The sequence below is a fragment of the Gorilla gorilla genome, chromosome 1 (genome assembly GCF_029281585.2).
Source record: "Gorilla gorilla gorilla isolate KB3781 chromosome 1, NHGRI_mGorGor1-v2.1_pri, whole genome shotgun sequence".
Taxonomy (NCBI): Eukaryota; Metazoa; Chordata; class Mammalia; order Primates; family Hominidae; genus Gorilla; species Gorilla gorilla.
This window is the reverse complement of record NC_073224.2, coordinates 37,652,866-37,680,387: the sequence shown is the minus strand read 5'-3', so window position 1 is coordinate 37,680,387 and position 27,522 is coordinate 37,652,866. Positions and strand designations below refer to the sequence as shown.

Below are 27,522 nucleotides of genomic sequence, written 5' to 3'. Positions count from 1 at the left end.
TGACAGGGTTTTACTCTGTCACCCAGGCTGGAGTGTGATCACAGCTCATTGCAGCCTTGACTTCCCAGGTTACTTGATTCTTCTCCTTCAGCCTCCCAAGTAGCTGCAGGCACATGCTACCACACCTAGCTAATTTTTCGTAGAAATGGGGTTTTGCCATGTTGCCCAGGTTGGTCTCAAACTCCTGGGCTCAAGCAGTCTGCCCGCCTCATCCTCCCAAAGTGTTGGGATTATAGGTGCGAGCCACAGCACCCAGCTTTAGGCAACCATTGATTTGCTTTCTGTCACTGTATGTTACATTGCATTTTGTAGAATTTTATTTGGAATCATACTTTTAAAGTCTGGATTCCTTCATTCTTTCACTTAGCATGATTTTGAGATTTATCAATGTTGTGTGTATCAATAGTTCATTGCTTTTTATTGATAAGTATGTATGGACATGCTGCAATTATTTTATCTATTTATCTGTTTTTTTGTTTGTTTTTTTTGAGACAGAGTCTCACTTTGTTGCTCAGGCTGGAATGTAGTGGAGAGGCATATCACAACTCACTGCAGCCTCTACCTCCTGGGCTCAGGCGATTCTCCCATACGGGTGCATGCTACTATGCCCAGTTAATTTTCTAATTTTTTGTAGAAATGGCGGTCTCACTATGTTGTCAGGCTGGTCTTGTACCCCTGGGCTCAAGCAATCCTCTTGCCTCGGACTCCCAGAATGCTGGGATTACAGGTGTGAACCACCTTGCCTGACCTATCTGTTTATCTCTTGTTGGGCAGTTGGTTTGTTTCCAGTTTCTGGCTATTACAAATTAAGCTGCTATGAACATTTATGCTTATAAAATTCTACAAAATGCAATGTAACATATAGTGACAGAAAGCAAATCAATGGTTGCCTAAAGCCAGGTCTTTGTGTGGACAGTATTTTCATTTCCCTTGTTAAATATCTAAGATTAGAATAGCTGGTCATGTGATAGATGCATATTTAAGAAATTGCCAAACTATTTTCCAATGTCTTTTTACCATTTTACTTTTACATTAGCAGTTTATGAGAATTCTACTCTTTCCACAAATTGCTGATATTTGTTATGGTTAGTGTTTAATTTTCAGTAGTGTTTCACTGTAAATATGACATTAGCTTTAGGTTTTTTTGTAGATGTCCTTTGTCAGATTGAGGAAGTTTCCTAATCCTAGATTGCTGAGAATTTTTGTCATGAATAGGTATTGCATTTGTCAAATGCTTTTCTGCATCTGTTGAAATTTCTCATTATGGCCTTTCCCCTTTAGTCTATTAATTTGATTAATTACATTGGTTCCCAGTATTAAGCCAATCTTGCCTCTTGGGGATAAACTCTACTTGGTCCTGATATGTTATCTTTTTAATGTATTATTGGCAGCTTGGGCAACACAGCAAGACTCTGTCTCTACAGAAAATTTAAAAATTAGCCAGGCATAGTGGTGCATGGTTCTATCCCAGCTTCTTTGGAAGTTGAGGTAGGAGGATTGCTTGAGCCCCAGAGTTGAAGGTTCCAATGAGCTATAATTATGCCACTGCACTCCAGCCTGGGTGAGAGAGTGAGGCCTTGTCTCTAAAAAAAAAAGAAAAGAAAAAGAGTTATTTGTAAAGAGTATTTGTTTGACGTTGTTTTTTTGAGATGGAGTCTCACTCTTGTCGCCCAGGCTGGAGTGCAATAGCGTGATCTCAGCTCGCTGCAACCACCGCCTCCCGGGTTTAAGCCATTCTCCTGCCTCAGCCTCCTGAGTAGCTGGGATTACAGGCACATGCCACCATGCCCGGCTAATTTTTGAAAAAAAGGGTATTAATTGGATTCAATTTACTAATCTTTTTCCACAGATGTTTGCATCTGTGTGTCATATTGGTCTGAATTTTCTTTTGTTCATTTTTGGAATGTCTGTCATGTTTTGGTGTTAGGGTTACACCGGCCTCATGATATTAGTGGGAAAGTGTTCTTTTGTTCTCTATTTTATGAAAACACATTATGGAAATTCTTTTTTGAATATTTGTTAGTGTTCGACCACAGTTTTTCTAGGCCTAGAGTCACCTTCCCCCAGAGTCTTCTTTTTCTGAAGGATTTTGATAAATTTTAATTTTGCTAGATATACAGCTCTTCCTTACATCTCTCCTTATGTCAATTGTGATAAATTGTATTTTTTAATCATTTGTTCATTTTCTCTCAGGTGTGGAATTTGTTGGCATAATGCTTCTGCAATATTCTCTTGTTATCCTTTTAATGTCTATAGGATTTGGGGTGATAGCCCCATTTTACTGTTTGTAGCTCAGCCTTTTTCATATAGATTTATCATAATTTTCTTAACCAGTTCCATATTCATGGATATTTGTGTTACACTATTGCATAATAAATAACTCTTTACTGCTTTACTGCATATATCTTTGTACACATCACTTTTTTATGTTGAATTTTTGAGGTGGAATTTCTGGGGTCAAAGATTTATATTTTTGAGATTTCCAGTGCATTTGGACTTACCTTCCTAAAAAGGTTGACTCAGTTTATACTCCCAACAATTGTATAAAGGGCACATTTCTCTGCATCCCTGCAATCTTAGTTATACTATAATTTAATCTTTGCTGTTTTTATAGGCAAAATATTGATCATATATATTTTTTCTTTTTTTGAGACAGAATCTCACTCTGTCACCCAGGCTGGAGTCCAGTGATGCGATCTCGGCTCACTGCATCCTCTGCCTCCCAGGTTCAAGCAATTCTCCTGCCTCAGCCTCCCGAGTAGTTGGGATTACAGGCACCCACCACCACTGCTGGCCAATTTTTGTGTGTTTAGTAGAGACAGGGTTTCACCATGTTGGCCAGGCTGGTCTCGAACTCCTGACCTCAGGTGATCCGCCCACCTTGGCCTCCCAAAGTGCTGGGATTACAGGCTTGAGCTACCGCCTCTGGCCTTGATCATATTTTTATTTGTGATTTTATAATTATTGAGGTTAGTTTTTTTGTTATTTCATATTTGTTTTGTGAATTGCTTGCTTATGGAGTTTTTTCTATTTCATTTGAGAGGTATTTGCATTTTCCTTATTAGTTGTCAGAGTGTTTTGCATAAAATAATACCTCTTTTTATATGCATTACAACTGCTTTCCCCATGTTGCCACTTCTTTTTTAATTTTTGTTTGCACCATCTTTTGATTAGAGAAGTTTTGCATTTTTATGTAGTCAAATCTATCAGTCTTTTTCCTTTTGGTTTATGCTGATATGCTTAGAAAGACCTCTCTCACAAGAGCGTGTAAAATAATTACTTACACCTTTTTCTTCTTTCTTTACGTTTAACTCTTTAATCCACTTGGAATTTTTTTTTCTTTTTTTAGGGCATGAGTTGTAAGGCAAAACTTTTTTTTTTCCAAATAGTTGAATGATATACCTTATTTACATTGATTAGAATTGCTCCCAAGTAATGCTGATTAATTTTAATGAATACAGAATTTGCTTGTTTTTTTTTTTTTTTTTTTTTTTTTTTGAGACAGCGTCTCGCTCTGTCACCCAGGCTTCAGTGCACTGGCACAATCATGGCTTACCGCAGTCTTGACGTCCTAGGCCCAAGCGATCCTCCCACCGCAGCCTCACAGGTAGCTGGGATTACAGGTGTGTGCCAGGATGCCCAGCTAATTTTTTAATTTTTTTGTAGAGACAGAGTCTCCCTTAGTTGCCCAGGCTAGAATTTGTATCTTAATATCTTAATTATAACAGCATTTCATTGCATTCATATAAAGCTTTCTACCTAAAAAAAAAAAAAAATTATTTAAATAAGAAAAGGACTTTTTTTTTCTTATTTAAATAATTTTTTTTTTTTTTTAGGCAGAGTCTCGTACTGTGGGCCAGGCTGGAGTGTAGTGGCACGATCTTGGCTCACTGCAACCTCCGTCTCCCGGGCTCAAGTAATTTTCCTGCCTCAGCCTCCCGAGTAGCTGGGATTACAGGCATATTTTCACCACACCTGGCTAATTTTTGTATTTTTAGTAGAGACGGGGTTTCACCATGTTGGCCAGGCTAGTCTCGAACTCCTGACCTCAGGTAATCCACCCACCTCGGCCTCCCAAAGTGCTGGGATTACAGGCGTGAGCCACCATGCCGGGCCTATTTAAATAATTTCCAAAGAAGTATTAAATACTAGCAGTGTCCTGGAGTTACTTGAAGCTATTAGATAACAACTTTCAGTTATAATGAATTAAGACTACATTCTCAGCTTGTAGTTTATTAGGATTTATACCTCTTTTTTGATACAGGAAATTTATTTGCTCCTTCATCCCTCATGAACAGTCTTGGAGAAGTTGTATTTGGTTACATGCTTTGGTCATGTTGACTTTGTGAATTTGTTACTCAGAGTACTTAATTATAGGTTGCTGAAGTATTTCCTCTACCTGAATCTGATATCCCTAAATGGGACCCTTGGGCCTGAGGGAATTTGTATCTCACTTTTATTTATTGCTAGGATAAATATAACTATAATTTATTTTGCATTTATTATATATTGTAAATGCATAAGGACTTTGCAAGTGTTTATTTAATCCTTTAATAACCCTGGGAGACAGACATTACTTATTAAATCTCCGTTTTATAGATAAGGAAGCTGACGCTTAGAGAGGTTAAGTAATAACTGGTTAAGTTGGATTTTGAATCCTAGTTTCTCTGATTCCAGAGTTTGGACTCTTAACCACCATAATCTTTTGGCTGAATATATTTACTTGTTTTGGGTAGTCATTTTTTTAGGATATGGGAGATAAAGTCTTTAAAACATTTTTCCCTCCTTTTACTGAGGTATACTGAAAGCTATTCTGATGATGATTCAAGTATGGAAGACTACCCAGATCCACAGGTGAGCCGAACATTTAGTGGGTCCACTTTGATTTTTTCTTTTTTAGTTGTTATGGTATCTCCCTTGAAAAACTCAGTATTAGCTGGACATGGTGACTCACACCTCTAATCCCAGCACTCTGGGAGGCTGAGGCATGCAGATCACTTGAGCCCAGGAATTTGAGACCAGCCTGGGCAACATGGCAAAACCTTGTCTCTATAAAGTACGAAAAAATAAGTCTAGCCAACATGGTGAAACCTTGTCTCTACAAAAAATACAAAAGTTAGCCGGGCATGGTGGCATGCACCTGTGGTCCCAGCTACTTGGGGGGCTGAGGTGGGAGAATCACTTGAGCCCAGGAGGTCAAGGCTGCAGTGAGCTGCAGTGAGCCGTGATTGCACCACTGCACTCCAGCCTGGGTGACAGAGTGAGACCCTAACTTTAAAAAAAAAAATAAGCCTAGCTGTCGTGGCTCACGCCTGTAATCCCAGCACTTTGGAAAGCCAAGGAGGGTGGATCACTTTAGCCCAGGAGTTCGAGACCAGCCTGTGCAACATGGCACAACCCCATCCTACCAAAAACCCCCCCAAAATTAGCCAGGTGTAATGGCTTGCACCTGTGGTCCCAGCTACTCAGGAAGCTGAGGTGGGAGGATCACTTGAGCCCAGGTTGCAGAGGTTGCAGTGAGCTGGGATAGCACTACTGCACTCCAGCCTGAGCAACAAAACCAGATCCTGTCTCCAAAAAAATAAATAAATAAAAATCAGTAAGGAATAGAATAAAAGGCCAGGGGCTATGGCTCACGTCTGTAATCCCAGCACTTTGGGAGGCTGAGGCAGGAAGATCACTTGAAGCCAGGAGTTCAAGACCAGCCTGGGCAACCTAGCAAGACTCTGTCTCTACAAAAAACAAACAAAAATTAGCTGGATCTGGTGGCATACACCCATAGTCCTAGCTACTCAGGAGGCTGAGGCTGGAGGATCGCTTGAGCCCAGGAGTTTGAGGCTGCGGTGAGCTATGATTGTGCCATTCCACTTCAGCCTGGGCGACAGACCTTATTGCAAAAGAGAGAGAGAAGAGAAGGAAAGAAAGAGGGAAAGAAAAAAAAGGGTTAGGGCTAAAGGGAGGGAGAAAGGAAGGACAGGGAATAGAATAAGAGACTTCGGAAGTCTTCATCAATAAATAATTGAACACTTTCTGTGTTCAGTGTTGGTGATGGATTAACCATCCTTCCAGTATTTATGTTTATAAGTCAGTTATACAAGGAAAAAGAAGGGAAGAGAATAGCTAGAAATAAGGGCAGACAAGAATAGAGTAATTAATAGTAAAAATGGAAAAAGGGATATACTTTTTGTCAAGGAGATGGCATTAGTAATGAAAAGTCTTGATTAAAGGAGAATATGGAGATAATATAGTCGGCCCTCACTATCCATGGGGGATCGGCCCCAGAGCCCCACATGAATACCTGCAAATGCTCAAGTCCCTTACATAAAATGGCATCATGTTTGCATATAACCTTATATACATCCTCTTGTATACTTTAAATTATCTCTGGATTACTTGTAATAATACAATGTAAATAAGATGTAAATAGTTTTTACACTATATTTCTTTCTTTCTTTCTTTCTTTTTGTTTTGAGAGGGAGTCTCACTCTGTCGCCCAGGCTGAAGTGCAGTGGTGTGATCACCGAGGCTGGAGTGCAGTGGTGCGATGTCGGCTCACTGCAACCTCCACCTCCCCGGCTCAAGTGATTCTCCTGCCTCAGCCTCCTGAGGAGCTGGAATTACAGGCAGGGTCTCGCTCTGTCTCCCAGGCTGGAGTGCAGTGGTGTCATCTCAGCTCACTGCAACCTCTGCCTCCCAAGTTCAAGTGATTCTCGTGCCTCAGCCTCCTGAGTAGCTGAGATTAAGGTGTGCGCCACCACACCTAGCTACTTTTTGGCATTTTTAGTAGAGATGTGGTTTCACCATGTTGGCCAGGCTGGTCTTGAACTCCTGGCCTTGAGTGATCCACCCACCTTGGCCTCCCAAAGTGCTGGGATTACAGACATGAGACAACATGCCCAGCATACACTTTATTTCTTAAAATTTGTATTATTTTTATTGCTGTATTGTGTTTTTTAATTGCTTTTTATTTCCCAAATATTTTCCATTGAGGTTCATTGAATCCCTGGATGCGGAACCCTTGGATATAGAGGGCCAACTGTTTGTCAAATTATTTATAATTTCCTTTTTATTTTTTCCCTTGGTATATAAGTTTTGAATGTATTATCAAAATATTTGATCCAGTTTTTGCGGGGACAGGGTCTCGCTGTGTCACCCAGGCTGGAGTACAGTGGCGTGGTCCTAGCTCACTGCAACCTCAAACTCTTGGGCTCAAGTTGTCCTCCTACCTTAGCCTCCCAAGTAGCTAGGATAACAGGCATGTGCCACCATGCCTGGGTAAATTTTAAATTTTTTGTAGACACAGGGTCTCGCTGTGTTGCCCAGTATGGTCTCGAACTCTAGGCCTCAAGCAGTTCTCCCAGTTTGGCCTCCCAAAGCATTGGGATTACAGGGCCGTGAGCTACCACGCCCAGCCCCAATTTTGCTTTGATGGAATAACAGTGACTCTCATTGGCAACCAGCTCATTTTCATACTTCTTTAGTGTATTTTTTTTCAAAGCAACCATACTTACTTTATTTTATTTAACCACCAATTATGAATTGGTTTTCCATTGGAATGGAGTGAAGTCTTTTTTTTTTTTTTTTTTTTTTTTTGAGACAGAGTCCCGCTCTGTCACCCAGGCTGGAGTGCAGTGGCGTGATCTCGGCTCACTGCAAGCTCCGCCTCCCGGGTTCTCGCCATTCTCCTGCCTCAGCCTCCCGAGTAGCTGGGTCTACAGGCGTCCGCCATCACGCCCGGCTAATTTTTTGTATTTTTAGTAGAGACGGGGTTTCACCGTGTTAGCCAGGTGACCTGATCTCCTGACCTCGTGATCCGCCTGCCTCAGCTTCCCAAAGTGCTGGGATTACAGGCGTGAGCCACTGCGTCCGGCCGAGTGAAGTCTTTTTGAATAGTAAATGCTTGTTTGTGAGTCGTCTTATTGTGAACACCCATATATTCTTTTCTCTTTTTTTTTTTTTTGAGATGGAGTCTCACTCTGTCACCCAGGCTGGAGTGCAGTGGTGTGATCTCGGCTCACTGCAACTTCTGCCTGCTGGGTTCAAGTGATTCTCCTGCCTCAGCCTCCCAAGTAGCTGGGATTACAGGTGCCTACCACTGCGCCCGGCTAATTTTTGTATTTTTACTAGAGACGGTGTTACACTATGTTGGCTAGGCTGGTCTTGAACTCCTGACCTCAAGTGATCTGCCCACCTCGGCCTCCCAAAGTGCTGGGATTACAGGCATAAGCCACTGTGCCCAGCCTAACACCTATATATTCTGATTATAAATGTTCTGAGAGAAGTTGTTAAAAAACAAAATACAGAAAACTTATTACTATAGGCAATACAACTTTTATGAGTACCTGTTGAGTAATTTATGCTACAATTTTGTTTTATCTTTCTGCCAGTCAGCAAATCACATGAACAGTTCCCTGCTGTCTTTATATCGGAAAGGAAATCCTGATTCTGTTTCAAATACTCCTGAGATGGAGCAAAGAGAAACCACCTCTTCAACACCACGGATAAGTTCCAAAACAGGCTCCATTCCCTTGAAGACCCCTGCCAAAGATTCTGAGGGAGGATGGTTTATTGACAAAACCCCAAGTGGAAAGAAAGACAGTTTTTTCTTGGACCTGTCAGATGAGAAAAGTAATCCTAAGAAGCCAGTAACTGAGATACAGGTATTTTTGTAATGAAATTTTAGCCCCATATCATCGAAGTACATTTCAGCCTTTTAGTTGAATATAATATCAAGCAGATACTTGTGTTTTGTGGAAGGCATAGGAACTTTAAAATATATGGAGAATTTGATCACATTGCACTGCTTTCCATTCTTTCTATCCTAGTCTAAGCCTTTTCTCATTCTTGACTTAATTATTGAAACAGCCTTCTAGCTGGAGTCTGTGTCCTTTCTTGTTCCCCTAGTTTATTCTTTACACAGAGAGATAGCTTTTTTTTTTTTTTTTTTTTTTTTTTGAGACTGGGTCTGGCTCTGTCGCTGAGGCTGGAGTGCAGTGGTGCGATCTTGGCTCATTGCAACCTCTGCCTTCCAGGCTCGAGCCATCCCCCACCTCAGCCTCCCATGTAACTAAGACTACAGGCATGCGCCACCACACCTAGCTAACTTATATCTTTTCTAGAGATGGTGTTTTGCCGTGTTGCCCAGGCTGGTCTTGAACTCTTGGGGTCAAGCGATCCACCCGCCTCGGACTCCCAAAGTTCTGGGATTGTAGGCATGAGCCACCACATATTATCATTCTTCTATTTAAAACCCTCCAGTGGCTTCATTCAGTTTCAAATCCAAAGGCCTGTGACAGCCACTAACGTCCTTTATGATTTCGCTGCCTGACTTTCTTTTCAGTTTCATCTCCTACCACCCTGTTAGGTATGTGAATCTATTTCCTCAGCTGTAAATTTTACAAACTCTAAGTACAAATCAGGTGTTTCCCATGAAAATTTAGGGTCCAAATTGAGATGTGCTATTAACTTAAAGTGTACATTAGACTTTGAAGACTCACTAAAAAAATAGAATGTAAAACATCTCATTAATAATTTTTTATATTGACTGTTGAAATGATAATATTTTGGATATACTGGGTTAAGTAAAATAGATTATTAAATGAATTTCATATGTGGCTCACATATTCCTCATGGACAATGATGCTTCAACTGGTTTCTAAGAACCAAGCCCTTTGATTTGGCAGAACCTTTCCCCTTTTTATTTATTAATAGGCCTTTCCAAATCTCTTTGCTTTAATTATCCATATCATCCATCTATAGGGAACATTGTTATGGTTGGCAAGAACTCGAGTCTTAATGCTGAAATACTTTTTTTGGTTTGAGACAGGGTCTGCCTTGTCACCCAGACTGACATGGTGGAGTCGCATGATCACGGCTCACTATAACCTCCACCCCCTGGGCATAAGCCATCCCCCGACCTCAGCCTTCCAAGTAGCTGGGGACTACAGGTGCCCACCACCACACCTGGCTAAGTTTTGTATTTTTTGTAGAGATGGCGTTTGGCCATGTTGCTCAGGCTGGTCTTGAACTCCTGAGCTCAAGTGATCCACCCACCTCAGCCTGAATCATACTTAAAAACAATTTTTTTTGGCCGGGCGCAGTGGCTCACGCCTGTATTCCCAGCACTTTGGGAGACCAAGGCGGGCAGATCATGAGGTCAGGAGATTGAGACCATCCTGGCTAACACAGTGAAACCCTGTCTCTACTAAAAATACAAAAAGTTAGCCAGGCGTCATGGCGGGCGCCTGTAGTCCCAGCTACTTAGGAGGCTGAGGCAGGAGAATGACGTGAACCCGGCAGGCGGAGCTTGCAGTGCGCTGAGATCGTGCCACTGCACTCCATCCTGGGTGACAGAGCGAGACTCCGTCTCAAAAAAAAAAATTTTTTTTTAAGAGTTGGAATATTGCTACATCACCCAGGCTAGAGTGCAGTCACTTTTCACAGGCATGATCACAGAACACTATAGCCTTGAAACCCTGAGCTCAAGTGGTCCTTCTGCCTCTCAAGTAGCTGGGGCTACAGGTGTGTCCCAGTGTGCTTGGCTGAATTACACTTTGTTATGACTGTCAAAGCAGCTCTGTAGTCATATTTAATTTAGTGAATCATCAGCTGTCAGATGAAGACAACTATATAGAAGACTCAGTGAGAAATAAAAGGCAAATATCAGTGTCCTTAATCAAGGAGCACACAATTCACTGAGAGAGACAGAGATAAGTGAATCACTCATACAAGGCAGATTATTCCAACTGATAATAGTTGCAAATGCAGTGTCGTGGGAATGTGAGGACAAGATTAAATCTAACTGAAAGAGGGCCGTGCAGGGCAGCTCACGCCTGCAATCCCACCACTTTGGGAGGCTGAGGTGGGCAGATCACCTGAGGTCAGGAGTTCGATACCAGCCTGGCCAACATGGCGAAACCCCATCTCTACTGATAATATAAAAATTAGCTGGGCATGGTGGTGGGCTACTTGGGAGGCTGAGGCAGGAGAATTGTTTGAACCTAGGAGGTGGAGGTTGCAGTGAGCTGAGATTGCACTGTTGCACTCCAGCCTGGGTGACAAGAGCGAAACTGTGTCTCAAAACAAAAACAAAAACAAACTCTAACTGAAAGAATCTGGAAAAGAAGCAGCATTCAAATGTTAAGATTTCTTTTTTCTTTTTTTTTTTTCCCCATATGGGATGCTTCACAAATTTCCATGTCATCCTTGCACAGGGGCCATGCTAATCTTTGTATCATTCCAATTTTAGTATATGTGCTGCCAAGGCCAGCACCAAATGTTAAGATTTAAACTGAGCTTTAAGGGAATGAGGAGAAGGACTTTCACAATAGACAGCATCTTTGAGCAAAGAGGTTGGGAATAGTTAACAGAGGTGAAAGTGCTAGGGCAGGAATGAATTTTCTTTACAATGCCCCTCTTTAAAAAGTAAAACAATTATTGGCATAGAATTTTAAGCATGGCATATTTAAATTTCTTTTCTTTCCAGGATTCAAAAGATTCTTCTCTTTTGGAGAGTGATATGAAACGGAAAGGCAAGCTAAAGAATAAAGGAAGCAAAAGGAAGAAAGAAGATCTTCAGGAAGTAGATGGAGAAATTGAAGCTGTCCTGCAAAAGAAAGGTAAGGTGTGAGTCTTGTTGGTGGCAGTGGTCATGTTTGCAGTGAGAGAAGCATCATTCTGTCCCAAGCTATTTTGCTTGAGAGACCTTCTATGTGCAGAAATGTTTACCAGGAAATATTTCTATATTTAATGGACCTTTGTTTACTTAAAGACTATTCATTATAATTATGAGTTACTACTGAATCATTAATCTTTTCATCTCCTCATTTTTGTTTACCAGCTAAAGCCAGGGGGTTAGAATTCCAGATCTCCAACGTGAAGTTTGAAGATGTGGGAGGCAATGATATGACATTAAAAGTTAGTGCAAATTCTGAATTTTACCTCAAATGGATATATTACTAATCAGTTATGAGAAAAAAGCCTACCTCTTTGTTTCTAATATGATCTGGGTGTAGAAAAGGAAACTGGGAAGGTTGAGAAGGGCAAACCTGACCTGTACCCTTTAGGGCATTGCAGGAGAAAAGATGCATACTATTTTGAACTTTTCTATTATTTTAATTATAGTATATATAAGATCCATGCTTTATAAGTAATATTGTCTTAGCAATACTAATAGTAATGGTAACTTTATTTTTATTTATTTTTTATTTTATTTTATTTATTTATTTTGAGAAGGAGTGTAGCTCTGTCACCAGGCTGGAGTGCAGTGGCGCGATCTCGGCTCACTGCAACCTCCGCCTCCCAGGTTCAAGTGATTCTTCTGCCTCAGCCACCCGAGTAGCTGGGTTTACAGGCATGTGCCACCGTGCCCAGCTAATTTTTGTATTTTTAGTAGAGACAGGGCTTCACCATGTTGGCCAGGATGGTCTTGATCTCCTGACTTCGTGATCTGCCCACCTCAGCCTCCCAAAGTGCTGGGATTACAGGCGTGAGCCACCATGCCTGGCCGTAATGGTAACTTTATTTTTAATGCCTACTCTTTTTCATCTGCCATGCTAGTTAACTTTGCATTACATCCTCAAGGTATATAATGTTACAGCTTAGGAAATAGCTCCTCAGAGAGTTTATTGCTGAAATCACACAGTAGGTACCAGAGCCAGGATTCAAAGTCTGATCTAAGTCTAAGGTGTATATTCTACCTATCTACTCCATTTCACTGCTCCGAAAAATAGGACATTTCATTCTACTTTGATTCTTCTGTCTTGAAAGACATCTTTGTGCTTATCCTCTGCTAGGAGGTCTGCAAGATGCTCATACACATGCGTCACCCGGAGGTGTACCACCACCTGGGCGTCGTGCCCCCTCGTGGAGTTCTCCTTCATGGACCACCAGGCTGTGGGAAGACATTACTTGCACATGCAATTGCTGGGGTGAGGCTTGCTGACATTTGTTTGCTTTTGCTGTTTTTGTTGTTATTATTTGTTTTTGTTTTTTCTCTTTGGTCAACTTAAACCAGACATGGCATTCTTCAGGAAGAGAACATAGTCATTGGAACTGATGCCTTTGTTATCATGCTGGTATTATTTGTGGTATTTATTCATTTAGTTTATTTATTGTTTCTCACGAGCAACTTGAGGGATTTTTTTTTTTAATGTATGTAATTGTTTATATGGCAAGAGTTAGATAAAAAGTAAAATAATACAGTTTTTTTTTTTTTTTTTTTGGAGACAGAGTCTCACTCTGTCACCCAGGCTGGAATGCAGTGGTGTGATCTTGGCTTACTGCAACCTCCGCCTCCTGGGTTCAAGCAATTCTCCTGCCTCAGCCTCCCCAGTAGCTGGGACTACAGGCATACGCCACCACGCCCGGCTGATTTTTTGTATTATAGTAGAGACGGGGTTTCACCCTCTTGCCCAGGCTGGTCTTGAGCTCCTGAGGTCAGGCAATCCACTTGCCTCAGCCTCCCAAGGTGCTAGGATTACAGGTGTGAGTCACCGCACCCGGCCGTAATAATACGGTTTTAAACAAACCTTTTTATTAACACATAGCTTACATTTTAGTTACTTTGCTTTCCCTTTAACCCAATAGTTATTTCATTTTACTTATTTTTTTGAGACAGAGTTTCACTGTCACCCAGGCTGGAGTGCAATGGTGCAATCATGGCTCACTACAGCCTCAACTTCCCAGGCTCAAGTGGTCCTCCCACCTCAGCCTCCCGAGTAACTGGAACCACAGACACATACCACCACGCCCAGCTTATGTTTTTGTTTTTTTGTAGAGACGAATCCCACTATGTTGCCTGGCTGGTCTTAAACTCCTGGCCTCAAGCAGTCCTCCTGTCTCAGTCTTCCAAAGTGCTGGGATTACAGGCATGGGCCACTGCACCTGCCCTCCCAGTGGTTCTAAGGAGCAGTAAAATAAGAAAACTAGGGTTATATTATTTTTCATAGAGCTAAATTTATTCAAAATTTTTATTTAGAGTCATGTTCTTATACTTTTTAGTTTTAAAATAATTCTTTCTAAAATGGTAATAATAGACACTTACTTTGAGAAATTAAAAGTTAGCAATCTTATTTTAACCCTCTCAGATTTTTCAGAAACTGTAGGGGGCAGTAATGTAAAATATCCGAGTAACTTCGATTAGAAAAATAGCATGCTCGCCGGGCGCAGTGGCTCATGCCTGTAATCCCAGCACTTTGGGAGGCCGAGGCATATGGATCACCTGAGGTCGGGTGTTCAAGACCAGCCTGACCAACATGGAGAAACCCCCATCTCTACTAAAAATACAAAATTAGCCGGGTGTGGTGGCGCATGCCTGCAATCCCAGCTACTTGGGGGCTAAGGCAGGAGAATCACTTGAACCCGGAGGCGGAGGTCGCGGTGAGACAAGATCATGCCATTGCACTCCAGCTTGGGCAACAAGAGGCAGACTCTATCTCAAAAAAAAAAAGAAAAAAGAAAAAAGAAAAATAGCATGTTATACCAAGCGCTAATACAATAATGTTCTATGAAAGAAAATCATTTGTAAAGGGGGACTTGATTGGTTTGCTTCATTTTTGTTTAATAATTCCATTACATGACTACTGCATGCCAGACTTTGGAATATAGTGTTAAGTACCACAATCGTAGTTCTAATATGAGAGAGACATTAAACAGTCATTCATATAAATAAATGCCGTACATAATAATGACTATAATAAATGGAAGACAAGAAGAAGTGCAAAATGGTATGTGGTATATTAGGATTCCCAAATTAGAGTTGGGTTCAAGGAAGGTATGGTTGAGGAAGTGAAATTTCAAGATAAGCACAAGAATGGGAGAACAGTAGTCTCTCTTCTCTCTTTTTTTTTTCTTTTTTTTTTTTTGAAACAGATTTTCACTCTGTTGCCCAGGCTGAGTGCAGTGGCATGATCACAGCTCACTGCAGCTTTGACTTCTCAGGCTCAAATGATCCTCCTGCCTCAGCCTCACAGGTAACTGGGACTGCAGGCATGCATCAGCATGCCTGGCTAATTTATTTTTTTTTTTAGAGGTGGGGTCTCACTGTGTTGCCCAGGCTGGTCTCAAACTCCTCTCAAAGTGCTGGGATTACAGGCATGGGCGTCCACACCTGGCCTCTTCTTAAAGAGTCTCCCTCCTCTGACTAGTAACTGGCTACTCTCTGGGTTAGGATTTGGAGAAATACTAGCAGAATGTGTGGGAAACATCTGTGTCACAACCCTTGATATTTTCTCCTTAGCAGATGGGTAAGAATTGTTTTGATAGGCCAGGAATGGTCACTCCTGTATCCCCAGCACTTTGGGAGGCTGAATTGGGAGGATGGCTTGAGGCCAGGAGTTTGGGACCAGCCTGGGCAACATAGTGAGACACAGTCTCTCCAAAAAAAAAAAAAAAAACAAAAAAAACGAAGAATTGCTTTGGCTCAGCCCTAAGTGGGGATAACATACCTCTTGAAAGTCAAGACCCTTTATTCAGAAAAGATAATAGAATTTTATAGTGACATGTATAAAATAAAAACAAGTTGAAGGTATCCACTTAAATGTGTTTGCATGAAACCATTGATTTTTTTTTTTTTTTTTTTGAGATGGAGTTTTGCTCTTGTTGCCCAGACTGGAGTGCAATGGTGCGATCTCGGCTCACTACAACCTCTGCCTCCCGGGTTCAAGCAATTCTTCTACCTCAGCCTTCCCAAGTAGCTGGGATTATAGGCATGTGCCACCATGCATGGCTAATTTTTGTATTTTTAGTAAAAATGGGGTTTCTCCATGTTGGTCAGGGTGGTCTCGAACTCCTGACCTCAGGTGATCCGCCCACCTCAGCCTCCCAAAGTAGTGGGATTATAGGCCTGAGCCACCATGCCCGGCCAAAACCATTGATTTTCAAATAGTGTTTTTCACTGGGCCGACATAAAAAGATGAAGTTCCTCAGGAAACTAGCTACTTAAAAAATTTGAGGGGACTGGATAAGAAAAAGTAGGGAAATTAAAATTTGAATATTTGGTTATTCTTTTATGTGTCTGCATAGGAACTTGACCTGCCAATTTTGAAAGTGGCTGCTCCAGAGATTGTGTCTGGAGTATCCGGAGAGTCTGAGCAGAAGCTGAGAGAACTATTTGAGCAAGCTGTGGTGAGTCAGTTAATGACTAATGCCAGGTGGTCAGACGCTACCAGCTTATATTAAAGATCCTGCTTTTTCTGATGCTAGTATTTGTTAACCCACTCACTGGCCATTCTTTTATTAATATAAACATGGTAATTTGCTATGCATGATGGCTAAATATTTAAAGTAGATTTAGTGATACCAGCTGTTGGATAAATAACCCTTTTCATTTGAAATCAAACATAAATGTAATTGGTGAGAAATTCTGGGCCATCATACCCTGTAGTCATATGTTGAAAATATATTATCCTTATGATATTTTCCATTCACTTTTACTTTCCTCAACTTAGGTTTGGCCAAAAAAAACTTGTAAGCAATGTAAAAATTGTTATTTAGGCTATTATAAAAGCAACCATAAAAATACCAGAATAAATTCTGTCATTCCTTACTAGTAAACTAGGGCAATAATAATACCCAAATCTCATGTAGCTATTGAGAGTATTAAATGAGAGAATTCTTATAAAACCTTCGATATGGTGCCTTGCACACAGCACAAGCCCTGTAAATATTAGCTGTAAGATTATTCACACTTGAACAAATATCACTGTGTTTAAAACTAAAAAATGGTGAAAAGTTTATTTTATGTCATTATTAGCACTGACAATATATAGTAGCTGATGAATATCCAATACAACTGTTAGAAGCCTGTGTGAAATTAGAAGAGAAATTATATTTAAGCAGTAATTGAGAAAAAAAAACATTTTAAATAACAAGAATGGGTAGGCCATCTACTTAGTTATGGTGCGGGCTGACGTTGAAAAAGCTGTGGGCAACACTAGGAGGATAAAGAGAAAAAAGGTGGAAAGGGCAGAGTGTAGAGCAAAGCTGAACTTTCTCAGGTGCTACCTGTTTTCCAAAACGCGGTGGATTCCATTGTCAAATTGGCATGCATAGCCAGAGACAAGTAGTAAATTTTGTGTGTATGGTAAACACGATGAATAAGGATAAGAGGCAAATGGCATCTTTAGGTTGTTAGTTCTGTGTTTAAACCTCTCACTAAACTGGTACTGAGCCAGTACAGTACCTCACAGTAGATGCTCAGTAAATATGTGGCCTAGCACCCTGCTTTTCCTGGTCCCCTCCTCGCTAATGAGAATGAGTCAAGTAAAGCATGTGGATCAGGAAACAATAAGGTGAAATCCAATCAAGTGATACTTGGTTGAAAACTATGCTTTCTTTAGGCCACATTCTGATGACCATCATTTATTCTTTTTTTTCCCCCCATTCAACTTTCCAGGTCACTGACAAGTACTGATGTGCTTGTTTTCTGATGCTTTTGGCCTCTGTAATTTTACTCCTTTGTAACTGGGTAATATATCTAGCAGTCATAGGCGTCTTTTGCAAACATTGTCATAAGGATGATTAGGGAAGAGATCCAGCTAGTGATAAGCTAAATATCTTTCCCTTTAAGATGTGGTTGTTCCCATGGTTTTGAGATGCCTTAAGCGACGCTGACAGCCTTACTTAGCATAATCACTGTCACTCCTAACCATTGAGTAACTGATTGAGTAAAATGATTTAGATTGTAAATCTAGATAATTTTCTTCAATTTTTTTCATTTTAACTGATCCTTATCTCTTTTTTGTGGTAAAATATATATAACAGAATTTACCATTTTAAACATTTTTTTAAGTTTTTGTAAATTATTTTATGTCTTCCATGATGATTTAGAGGGACTATCTTCAAACCAGTACAGATATTTCATAAATAATACCTGGCTGTTTTCTAACCAACTGAGTAATTTGTTGCACAATAAGCCACCTCACATCTTTCAGCAAGAAATACATTAAATTTGAATAGTAAAGACATTACACAATGAATTAGGACAACAATTTAAATTTGCTTTAAATGTTTCTTTGCGGAAGAGGACACTACACTTCTACTCAATGAAGAGAAACATTTTTACAGTCCAGAGGTCTTTTATTACCACCTATTATGTCATGAATTCACAGGGAAGAGGCTCCAGCAGCTCAGGCTCCTTCCTATTGGTTCTCAGAGTGCACTTCTCTGGGTGGAGCACGCTGACGCTTTCCCTTTGGTTTCCTTTTTCTGATCATTTTCCTCCATGTGTTTCAGAAAGCTATCTCGGCTCCTAGAATGCTTAATGTGCTCAATATGCACGTTGATTCTCGCACATTGATTCTCTTGGCAAGAATCTTGCCCTTAACTTGTTTCTTTACAACAATGCCGGCAGCATGCTGGATAACGTTATAGACTCTTCCAGTTTTGCGGTGGTAACGCTTGTGGGACATTCCTTTTTGAACAGTACCCATTCCCTTGATGTCTACAGTATCACATTTCTTTTTCTCTTCTCTTCTCTTCTTTTCTTTTTTGAGACAGAGTCTCGTTCTGTTGCCTAGGCTGGAGTGCAGTGGGACAATCTCCAGGCTGGAGTGCAGTGGGACAATCTCGGCTCACTGCAACCTCTGCCCCCCGGGTTCAAGCAGTTCTCTTGCCTCAGCCTCCCAAATAGCTGGGATTACAGGCATGCACTACCCACCAGCTAATTTTTTTTTTTTTTTTTTGAGATGGAGTCTCTCTCTGTTGTCCAGGGTGGAGTGTCTCAGCTCACTGCAACCTCTGCCTTCCAGGCTCAAATAATTCTCCTGCCTCAGCCTCCCGAGTAGGTGGGATTACAGACATGCACCACCACACCCGGCTAGTTTTTGTATGTTTAGTAGAGATGGGGTTTCGCCATGTTGGCCAGGCTAGTCTTGAACTCCTGACCTCTGGTGATCTACCCGCCTTGGCCTCCCAAAGTGCTGGGATTACAGGCATGAGCCATGGCACCTGGCCTACAATATGACATTTCTTATAGATTTGCATATATATAGCCAAAGGAACAGCTCCATGTTTTCTGAAAGGCCTAGAGAACATCTCTTAGGTGCCTCTCCTCTTTCTCTTTGTGTTCATCATTTTGGTGAATTACTGGAAGATGGCAGTTCCAACTGAAAAGGCCATTTTAAACATTTTTAAGTGTACAATTCTGTGGCATTAAGTGCATTCATATTGTTGTGTTATCATTACCCCCATCCATTTCCAGAATGTCTTCATGTTCCCAGACAGTAACTCCCCATTCCTCTCTCCTACCAGTCCCTGGCCATCACCACCATTCTACTTTTTGTCTTAATGAATTTGACTACTCTCGGTAGCTGATCCTTACATCTTAACTTATTCTTTCTGAACCATATCTAGTTTATTTCTTAAAAACAAAAAACAAAAAACTGGAGGTGAGCTTTACACTGATGTATTAGAACTTTACCATCCTTCCTTATTCAGTGTAGCCTTTAAAATAAGCTTCCGGTACTTTTCAGTGTGGATGCTGGGAAAGTTCTGGAGATGGATAGTGGTGACGTTTACACAACAGTCTGAAAATATTTAATGCCACTAAACTATATACCCAAAGTGGTTAGAATGGTAAATTTTATGTATATTTTACCACAGATTTTTTAAAAAGCTTCTGGTGCTTCTCAAATTTCCTCTTATAGCAAATTATAGAGAAAGGCTTGGAGATTCTTACGTTGGTAGAAACCCTCATAACGTTTCTAGTAAGCTTGAGTTTGCTAATTTAAAGTTTATAAACTTGTTGTCTTAAGTTTTTTTTTCTGTGCATATGCTTATCCAAAATCATTGTTTCTGTTTCATAGCATAGCAAATGTATCTAATTTACAAATGAATTTCAGTAGATTTATCACAAAACATGCATTGATGAAGAGACTATAAATGTGTTACCCTATCTGCAGTCTCTTACTGTGTACTTCTAATCATCTTGGTTCTCTTAAGTCAGATAAAAATCAGAAGTAACACATGTGAACTGCCTTCTTTAGGGTTATTCTTTTGGCAAATGATCCTTGACCTTTAAGTTTTTTAAAAAATGTATATGCTTAATTGTGCTTCAGTATAGGGGATGCATTTATGATTGTCTTTTTGTGATATTTTTATTTCTAGTCAAATGCACCGTGTATCATTTTCATTGATGAAATTGATGCTATTACCCCCAAAAGAGAAGTGGCTTCAAAAGATATGGAACGAAGAATTGTAGCCCAACTCCTAACCTGCATGGATGGTTAGTTTAAAATAATAAATTCATTTTAAGAGAATAAATTTTTTAAAATAGTGTAATTAATACATGAAGATATAAAATAATATTCATATAGTAAATATCAAATAGTGTAAAAAAAAGTCATACTGGGCACAGTGGCTCATGCGTGTAATCCTAACACTTTGGGAGGCTAAGGTAGGAGGATTGCTTGAGCCTAGTAGTTTGAGGCCAGCCTGGGCAACATAGCGAGATGCTACCTCTAAAAATAAATAAAAAGAAATAGCACTTGTTTTGTGTACACAAGAAAATTCGAAGTATATATTTTATGTTCCTTGCATTACCAGATTGTAGGTTGCTTCTTCTTCTGATTGATGGACTGATTGATTGATTGATGAGATAGAGTGTTGCTCTGTCACCCAGGCTGGAATGCAGTGGCACAATCACAGCTCACTGCAGCCTTGACCTCCTGGGCTCAAGTGATCCTCCCATTTAAGCCTCCCAAGTAGCTGGGACCAGAGGTGTGCACCACCATGCCTGGCCTTTTTTTTTTTTTTTTTTTTGAGACAGAGTCTCTCTCTGTTGCCTAGGCTTGAGTGCAGTGGCACGATCTCAACTCGCTGCAACTTCTGCCTCCTGGGTTCAACCTATTCACCTGCCTCAGCTTCCTCAGTAGCTGGGATTACAGGTGCGTGCCACCACACCTGGCTGATTTTTGAGATGGGGTGTTTCCATGTTGGCCAGGCTGGTCTCGAACTCCTGACCTCAGGTGATCTACTGGCCTCAGCCTCCTGAAGTGCTGGGATTACAGGTGTGAGCCACTGTGCCTGGGTGTTGTTTTTTTAAAGACGGTCTCACTATGTTGCCCAGGCTGATCTTGAACTCCTGGGCTCAGTCTTTCTGCTTCAGCCTCCCGAAGTGCTGGGATTCTGTTTTATTTTTATCTAAAATTTTCTTGCCATGTCTTTGAGGCCTGCATTCTGAGAAAATGCTTTCATGGCTTCCTGCTAGCTAAAGAACACACTGTGGCTGGGCGCGGTGGCTCACGCCTGTAATCTTAGCACTTTGGGAGGCCGAGGTGGGTGGATCAGGAGGTCAGGAGATCAAGACCATGCTGGTTAACACGGTGAAACCCTGTCTCTACTAAAAAATAAAAGAATAAAAAAATTAGCCGGGCGTGGTGGCGGGCGCCTGTAGTCCCAGCTACTCAGGAGGCTGAGGCAGGAGAATGGCGTAAACCTGGGAGGCAGAGCTTGCCATGAGCTGAGATGGTGCCACTGCACTTCAGCCTGGGCGACAGAGCGAGACTCCGTCTCAAAAAAAAAAAGAACACACTGTATAAACTCCTCATGATTTAGTTAGCATCTTACTACCTTCTTGTTACCTGTGAGGGAAAATAACCTCAGACTCCCTGCTGTTCAATCCTGGTTCAGCTGAGAGAAATAATACTTAGGAAAGATAAGATTTAAGTCCTCAGTTTTGTCCATTCCTAGAAATACATTCCTAGATTAAGCCAGAACTGCTGAAGACTATTTTGTATTCCCCTGCTCGAATTAATTTTATCAGTCTATTCTGAGACACAGACTTTGGCATCCTCCCCAGCCTCCCTGTTGTCCTGCTCACCTTGCCTGGATGTGCCATGCATGCTTGACCCTCTGTGCTTTCACTAATACTCTTTCTTCTACATAGAATTCCATTAGCCTATATATCTGCTTGTTAAAATTGTATTTACCCTTCAAGCCTTTTCTGAAATGTTACCACCTCCATGAACCCTCCCTTATTCCTCAGTTGGAATTCATGATGTCTTTTCACATATTACCATGGTGCTTTGTTTATATCTGTTATTATACTTCACAAAATTTGTCTGATGCCATTTTTTTATTTACACACTCAATGTTTCTCAATAGATTGTGAACTGCTGAGGACAGAGTTTGTATTTTATTTATCCTCCTCACACCTTTTACATATTTGACATTTAATAAATGTTGGTTTTATATGTATGTTGCTGTCAAAATCTGTAATACTTTATCTTTAACCATGAAATGATTCTGTAACCATTATTGCCCTCAATGTCAAGTGCTTTGTTCACTACTCTTTCTCTGTCTCTTACTAGATCTGAATAATGTGGCTGCTACAGCCCGGGTCCTAGTTATTGGAGCTACTAATCGACCAGACTCGTTAGACCCTGCTTTGAGACGTGCAGGAAGGTTCGACCGAGAAATATGCCTAGGTATCCCAGATGAAGCATCCAGGGAAAGGTATATTCTTATAGAATGAAGTTTGTATGCCACTAAGTCATCTTAACTGAATGGTTTGAAAGTAAGAGGTGAGAAATACCAAGTAGCCTTTTCTTTCTCTCTCTTTCTTTTTGTACCAATTAAATTGATTTGGAAAAGGAGAAGCCCACATTAAGAAAATCATTTATGCTTGGGTGCAGTGGCTCATGCCTGTAATCCCAACACTTTGGGAGGCCGAGGCAGGAGGATCACTTGAGACCAGGAGTTTGAGCCTGGGCAACATAGTGTGACCCTGTCTCTACAAAAAATAAAATCAGCTGTGCACACACCTGTAGTCCTAGCTACTCAGGAGGCTGAAGCACAGGAGGATTGCTTGAGCCCAGGAGTTCAAGGCTGCAGCAAGTTATGATTGTGCCACTGTGCTCCAACCTGGGTGACAGAGGGAGGCCCCACCTCTGTAAAAAAAGAGGAAGAAAACAATTTACTCATCAGTAGGATAATTGTTTCAGGTTGTTTTTTCAGAAGTAGTAATGGACTTATGTATCCATACTCATTTGTCTGGTCTTATTAACAATGGCTTGCATTCTTCAGTTGCCTGACCAGGTTAGTGGCAATGTCTGGAGCTATGGCATACAGCAGCCATCTGGTCCACTTATAGGTTAAATCTGAGTACCATACTTTAACCTATTGCACTAACCTGTCTGAGACCACAGGTCCTGTTACCAGTAATGAAATGGCAGCCAGACAGTTGAAAGCTGTTTGCTGCAGTACCAGCCTTTCCTAGTAATTGAGCAAATGAGTAATGTCCATAGAGCAAATAAATATCCACCAATAACCAGAAATATAACTTCATAAGCGAGACTATCTCAGGAAGCACTGTTGAGGTGGTAGAGTGGAAATCTAGCTAAGAAATGTTCTGGGCCAGGCGCGGTGGCTCACGCCTGTAATCCCAGCACTTTGGGAGGCCGAGGCGGGTGGATCACGAGGTCAGGAGATTGAGACCATCCTGGCTAACATGGTGAAACCCCGTTACTACTAAAAATACAAAAAATTAGCCGGGCGTGGTGGCGGGCTCCTGTAGTCCCAGCTACTTGAGAGGCTGAGGCAGGAGAATGGCGTGAACCCGGGAGGCGGAGCTTGCAGTGAGCCGAGATGGCGCCACTGCACTCCAGCCTGGGCGACAGAGCAAGACTCCATCTCAAAACAAAAAAAAAAAAAAATTGTTCTGAAATATTAGGTCGGGTGTGGTGGCTCACACCTGTAATCCTAGCACTTTGGGAGGCCGAGGCGGGTGGATAACTTGAGGTTAGGAGTTCAAGACCAGCCTAGCCAACATGGTGAAACCCCATCTCTACTAAAAATACACAAAAAAATTAGCCGGGCGTGGTGGTGCACGCCTGTAATCCCAGCTACTTAGGAAACTGAGGCAGGGGAATCGCTTGAACCTGGGAAGTGGAGGTTGTAGTGAGCCGATGTCATGCCACTGTACTCCATCCAGCCTGGGTGACACAGCAAGACCCTGTCTCAAAAAAAAAAAAAAAAAAAAAAAAGGTATTTAATGAGGAAGGGGTGCACTGAAGATCCTGGTGAGGTCCAGGAACAGTGTGGGAGTAATTGCACATATAAGCTCAGACATGTGAGACTGGGCAGAGTGCCGCATGTGAGATTGTGATCTCAGATAGGGGCTAGATCCAGGTGATGACGAGGTCCAGGGTGTGAGTAAGTGTAAGTAAGGAGGGGAAAGGCCAGACCTAGGCGGGACTGGGTTGCAGAGGCAATGAATAGATGCCCAAACTTTGAGCCAGTGAAGGAAAATTATTCCACCTCTGCCTCCTGTTATCCTTGGTCCTTGTCCAGTGTTTTTAACATTTCCAAGCTTTAGTTTATTTACCTATAATGCAGTAATAATAATAGTAATAACTTTATCTGTAAAGTGATCATAATACTATAAAGGCTTCTTGTGAGTATTGAATTAACATAACCTAGCACAATATCTGACATAGAGAATTTTTTTAATAAGGTAGCTATTGATAGCTGTCTCTTTTATTATTACTATTTTTTATATAGAGAAAGGGTCTCACTATGTTGCCCAGGCTCATCTTGAACTCCTGCCCTCAAATGATCCTCCGGATATCATCCTGTACTTCAACAGCATCAAATTATGGAAAAGTTTCAGCATACATAAAAGGAGACCCATATAATTTTTCCAGTTTCTATTGGTGTAAAACAGACCACACCAAAATTTAGTGTCTTACAGCAATACTTATTTTATTGTGTCTCACAGTTTCTGTGGATCAAGAATTTAGAAAGGCCTCAGCTAGATGGTTCTGCCTTGCGGTCTCACGTGGCTGCAGTAGCTGGAGCTAGAACAGTGGTAGCTTTCCCTTCTTTTGGAGTTTCTACAGTATGATGACCAAAAATACCCACTTTTTTTAGGGATAGAGTACAACTATGAAAAGGGTGATATTATTTTCTGTTAGCCATTTTCACAACATCCAAAATGTTCTTAGTACAGATAGTCCCCAACTGACAATGCTTTGGCTTATAGTTTTTCAACTTTACAAAGGGTTTATCATGATGTTTTTGACTTAAGATGGGTTGATCAGGATGTAAACTCATGGTAAGTCGAAGAGTGTTTTGTATTCTTGTGCATAGTAGCAAATTGGATCTGTATCTTTTGGAAATAGTTCTTTAGTGGAAAGTTTTCTTGATTCCCATTATTCAGAGTATCCCAGTGAAATTTAAAAAAATTTGTCAGTAATGTTTATCTGCTTCTATTCTGCTCACTTATATGATCCCAAATGATTTTTCTATAATTTATTCTTTATTAGCTTGACATTTGAAAATATTAGTCTTCTTTACAAAGTTACTAATTTTAAAATATATTTCCTTGTCCAAGTTAGTTTATAATATCAAAATATGTAAATAAGAATTAACATTCATTGGCGCATGCCTATAATCCCAGCTACTTGGGAGGCTGAGGCAGGAGAATTGCTTGAACCTGGGAGGCGGAGGTTGCGGTGAGCCGAGATCGCGCCATTGCACTCCAGCCAGGGCAACAAGAGCAAAACTCCGTCTCAGAAAAAAAAAGAATTAACATTCATTGGGCACTAACTGTAGATCAGCCATTGTTTTATGTGCTTTGCATGTATTCATTTGTAGCAACAGCCCTCTGAATAAGTGCTACTATAATATAGATTGAATAAATGAACAAACTGAAGCACAAAGATTAAGTAACTGGCCCAGATAACAAAGGTTAACAGAGCTGGGATTCAGACTCTTGCAGTTTGGCTTCAGACCTTTCATCCTGAATATCTTCTTTTTTTATTATTCGAGACGGAGTCTTGCTCTGTCGTCCAGGCTGGAGTGCAGTGACACAATCTTGGCTCACTGCAACCTCTGCCTCCCGGTTCAAGCAATTCTCCTTCGTCAGGCTCCCGTGTAGCTAGGATTACAGGTACCCGCCCCCATGCCCAGCTAATTTTTTTTTTTTTTTTTTTTGAGACGGAGTCTCGCTCTGTTGCCCAGGCTGGAGTGCAATGGCCTGATCTCAGCTCACTGCAAGCTCCGCCTCCCAGGTTCATGCCATTCTCCTTCCTCAGCCTCCCGAGTAGCTGGGACTACAGGTGCCCACCACCACGCCCGGCTAATTTTTTGTATTTTTAGTAGAGACGGGGTTTCACCGTGTTAGCCAGGGTGGTCTTGATCTCCTGACCTCGTGATCCGCCCGCCTCGGCCTCCCAAAGTGCTGGGATTACAAGGTGTGAGCCACTGCACCCGGCCATGCCCAGCTAATTTTTGTATGTTTAGTAAAGATGGGATTTTGCCATGTTGGCCAGGCTAATCTCAAACTCTTGACCTCAGGTGATTTGCCTGCCTCAGCCTCCCAGAGTGCTGGGATTGCAGGTGTGAGCCACCGCACCTGGCCTCATCTTGAATATCTTTACTGCTTTTAAGTTTGTATTCAGTAGGTCTTATCAGAAATTGTTCAAGATATTCCTTTAATAACAATTATCTAGAAGTCCAGATGTTTATAGATACCATGTTGCCAGTTAGGTTGAACAAAATTTTCCACACGTGTAGTACAGGGGATGAACAATAGGTAAAGATAAAGTTGGAGTTGTAACTGTCCTAATATGAAATGGGAAGTATATGGCAAGATAATTTTCAGTGATGAAGATAATTAATGGTTTGTGTGTATGTGGGGGCTTTTATTTCTGGTAGATATCCATTTAATCTACTCTAAAAGTACCCCCATAAGTTATTTATCTTATTTCCCCTGTAATGTTGTAAATTCTTAAAGGCAAAATATTTTTTAAAAGTTCTATGTATTCGTCACAGCACTTAGCATGGTTCCTAACAAAGCAGATATTTACCATAATCCTTTCTGGAATAAGATGGAACATGTAATAATGACAGCGTTTGTTGAGTGAATGAACTATTTGATCTTATATAGTATCCATTTTGATACCTTTGGCAGACGTGAAGGACTTCAAATAAATATAGTTGGTGACTTGTTTTTACTATTAGATCAGGAATCAGAAATTTTTTCCCCTGTCTTTTCTACAGAATACTTCAAACATTGTGCAGAAAACTGAGGCTTCCTCAAGCTTTTGATTTCTGTCACTTAGCACACCTAACTCCAGGCTTTGTTGGTGCTGATCTCATGGCACTGTGCCGAGAGGCAGCAATGTGTGCAGTCAATAGAGTCTTAATGAAGCTACAGGAACAGCAGAAGAAAAATCCTGAAATGGAAGATTTGCCATCTAAAGGAGTCCAGGAGGAAAGGCTGGGAACTGAGCCCACTTCTGAAACACAGGTGCTTTCTCTAAAGGCACCTTAAATTGTCCTTTTAATGTTCTTTGTGTTATCTTACATTGAAGCAAGGGTCAATATAATTGAGGTTTATTACTTTCTGTTTTATTGGCATTTAATCTGTAGAATACTTATCATTTATACCCACAATGTTTATCATTTCAAAAATATGAGTTGTTTTATGTTTAGTTTATTCTGAATAAATTCATTTTACAATAATGATTATGAAATTCTGGAATGGGGTTGGCAGACAGTGGCCTACCCACCCACCAC

The 27,522-nt window shown here is 41.0% G+C and overlaps 1 protein-coding gene and 1 non-coding gene across 5 annotated transcripts in view; one reads left to right on the top strand and one right to left on the bottom strand.

The window, feature by feature from the left end:
* The window catches only part of NVL (nuclear VCP like), a 103,325-nt gene that overhangs the window by 13,766 nt on the left and 62,037 nt on the right, over positions 1 to 27,522 (top strand). For 2 of the 4 annotated variants that reach the window (XM_019030929.4, XM_019030938.3), the window contains exons 5-13: positions 4,797 to 4,854; positions 8,388 to 8,660; positions 11,486 to 11,618; positions 11,840 to 11,916; positions 12,795 to 12,929; positions 16,024 to 16,125; positions 20,107 to 20,224; positions 22,311 to 22,455; positions 27,004 to 27,253. In XM_019030929.4, coding sequence (XP_018886474.3) covers positions 4,797 to 4,854; positions 8,388 to 8,660; positions 11,486 to 11,618; positions 11,840 to 11,916; positions 12,795 to 12,929; positions 16,024 to 16,125; positions 20,107 to 20,224; positions 22,311 to 22,455; positions 27,004 to 27,253 — 1,291 coding nt within the window. Of the gene's footprint in view, positions 1 to 4,796; positions 4,855 to 8,387; positions 8,661 to 11,485; positions 11,619 to 11,839; positions 11,917 to 12,794; positions 12,930 to 14,891; positions 14,973 to 16,023; positions 16,126 to 20,106; positions 20,225 to 22,310; positions 22,456 to 27,003; positions 27,254 to 27,522 lie in introns of all 4 variants that reach the window. The other 2 variants (XM_055372251.2, XM_055372246.2) reach the window with 2 other exon arrangements.
* LOC115932197 (U6 spliceosomal RNA) lies at positions 11,169 to 11,272 on the bottom strand. The gene has a single exon (XR_004068519.1). It is a non-coding gene; the product is annotated as a U6 spliceosomal RNA (small nuclear RNA).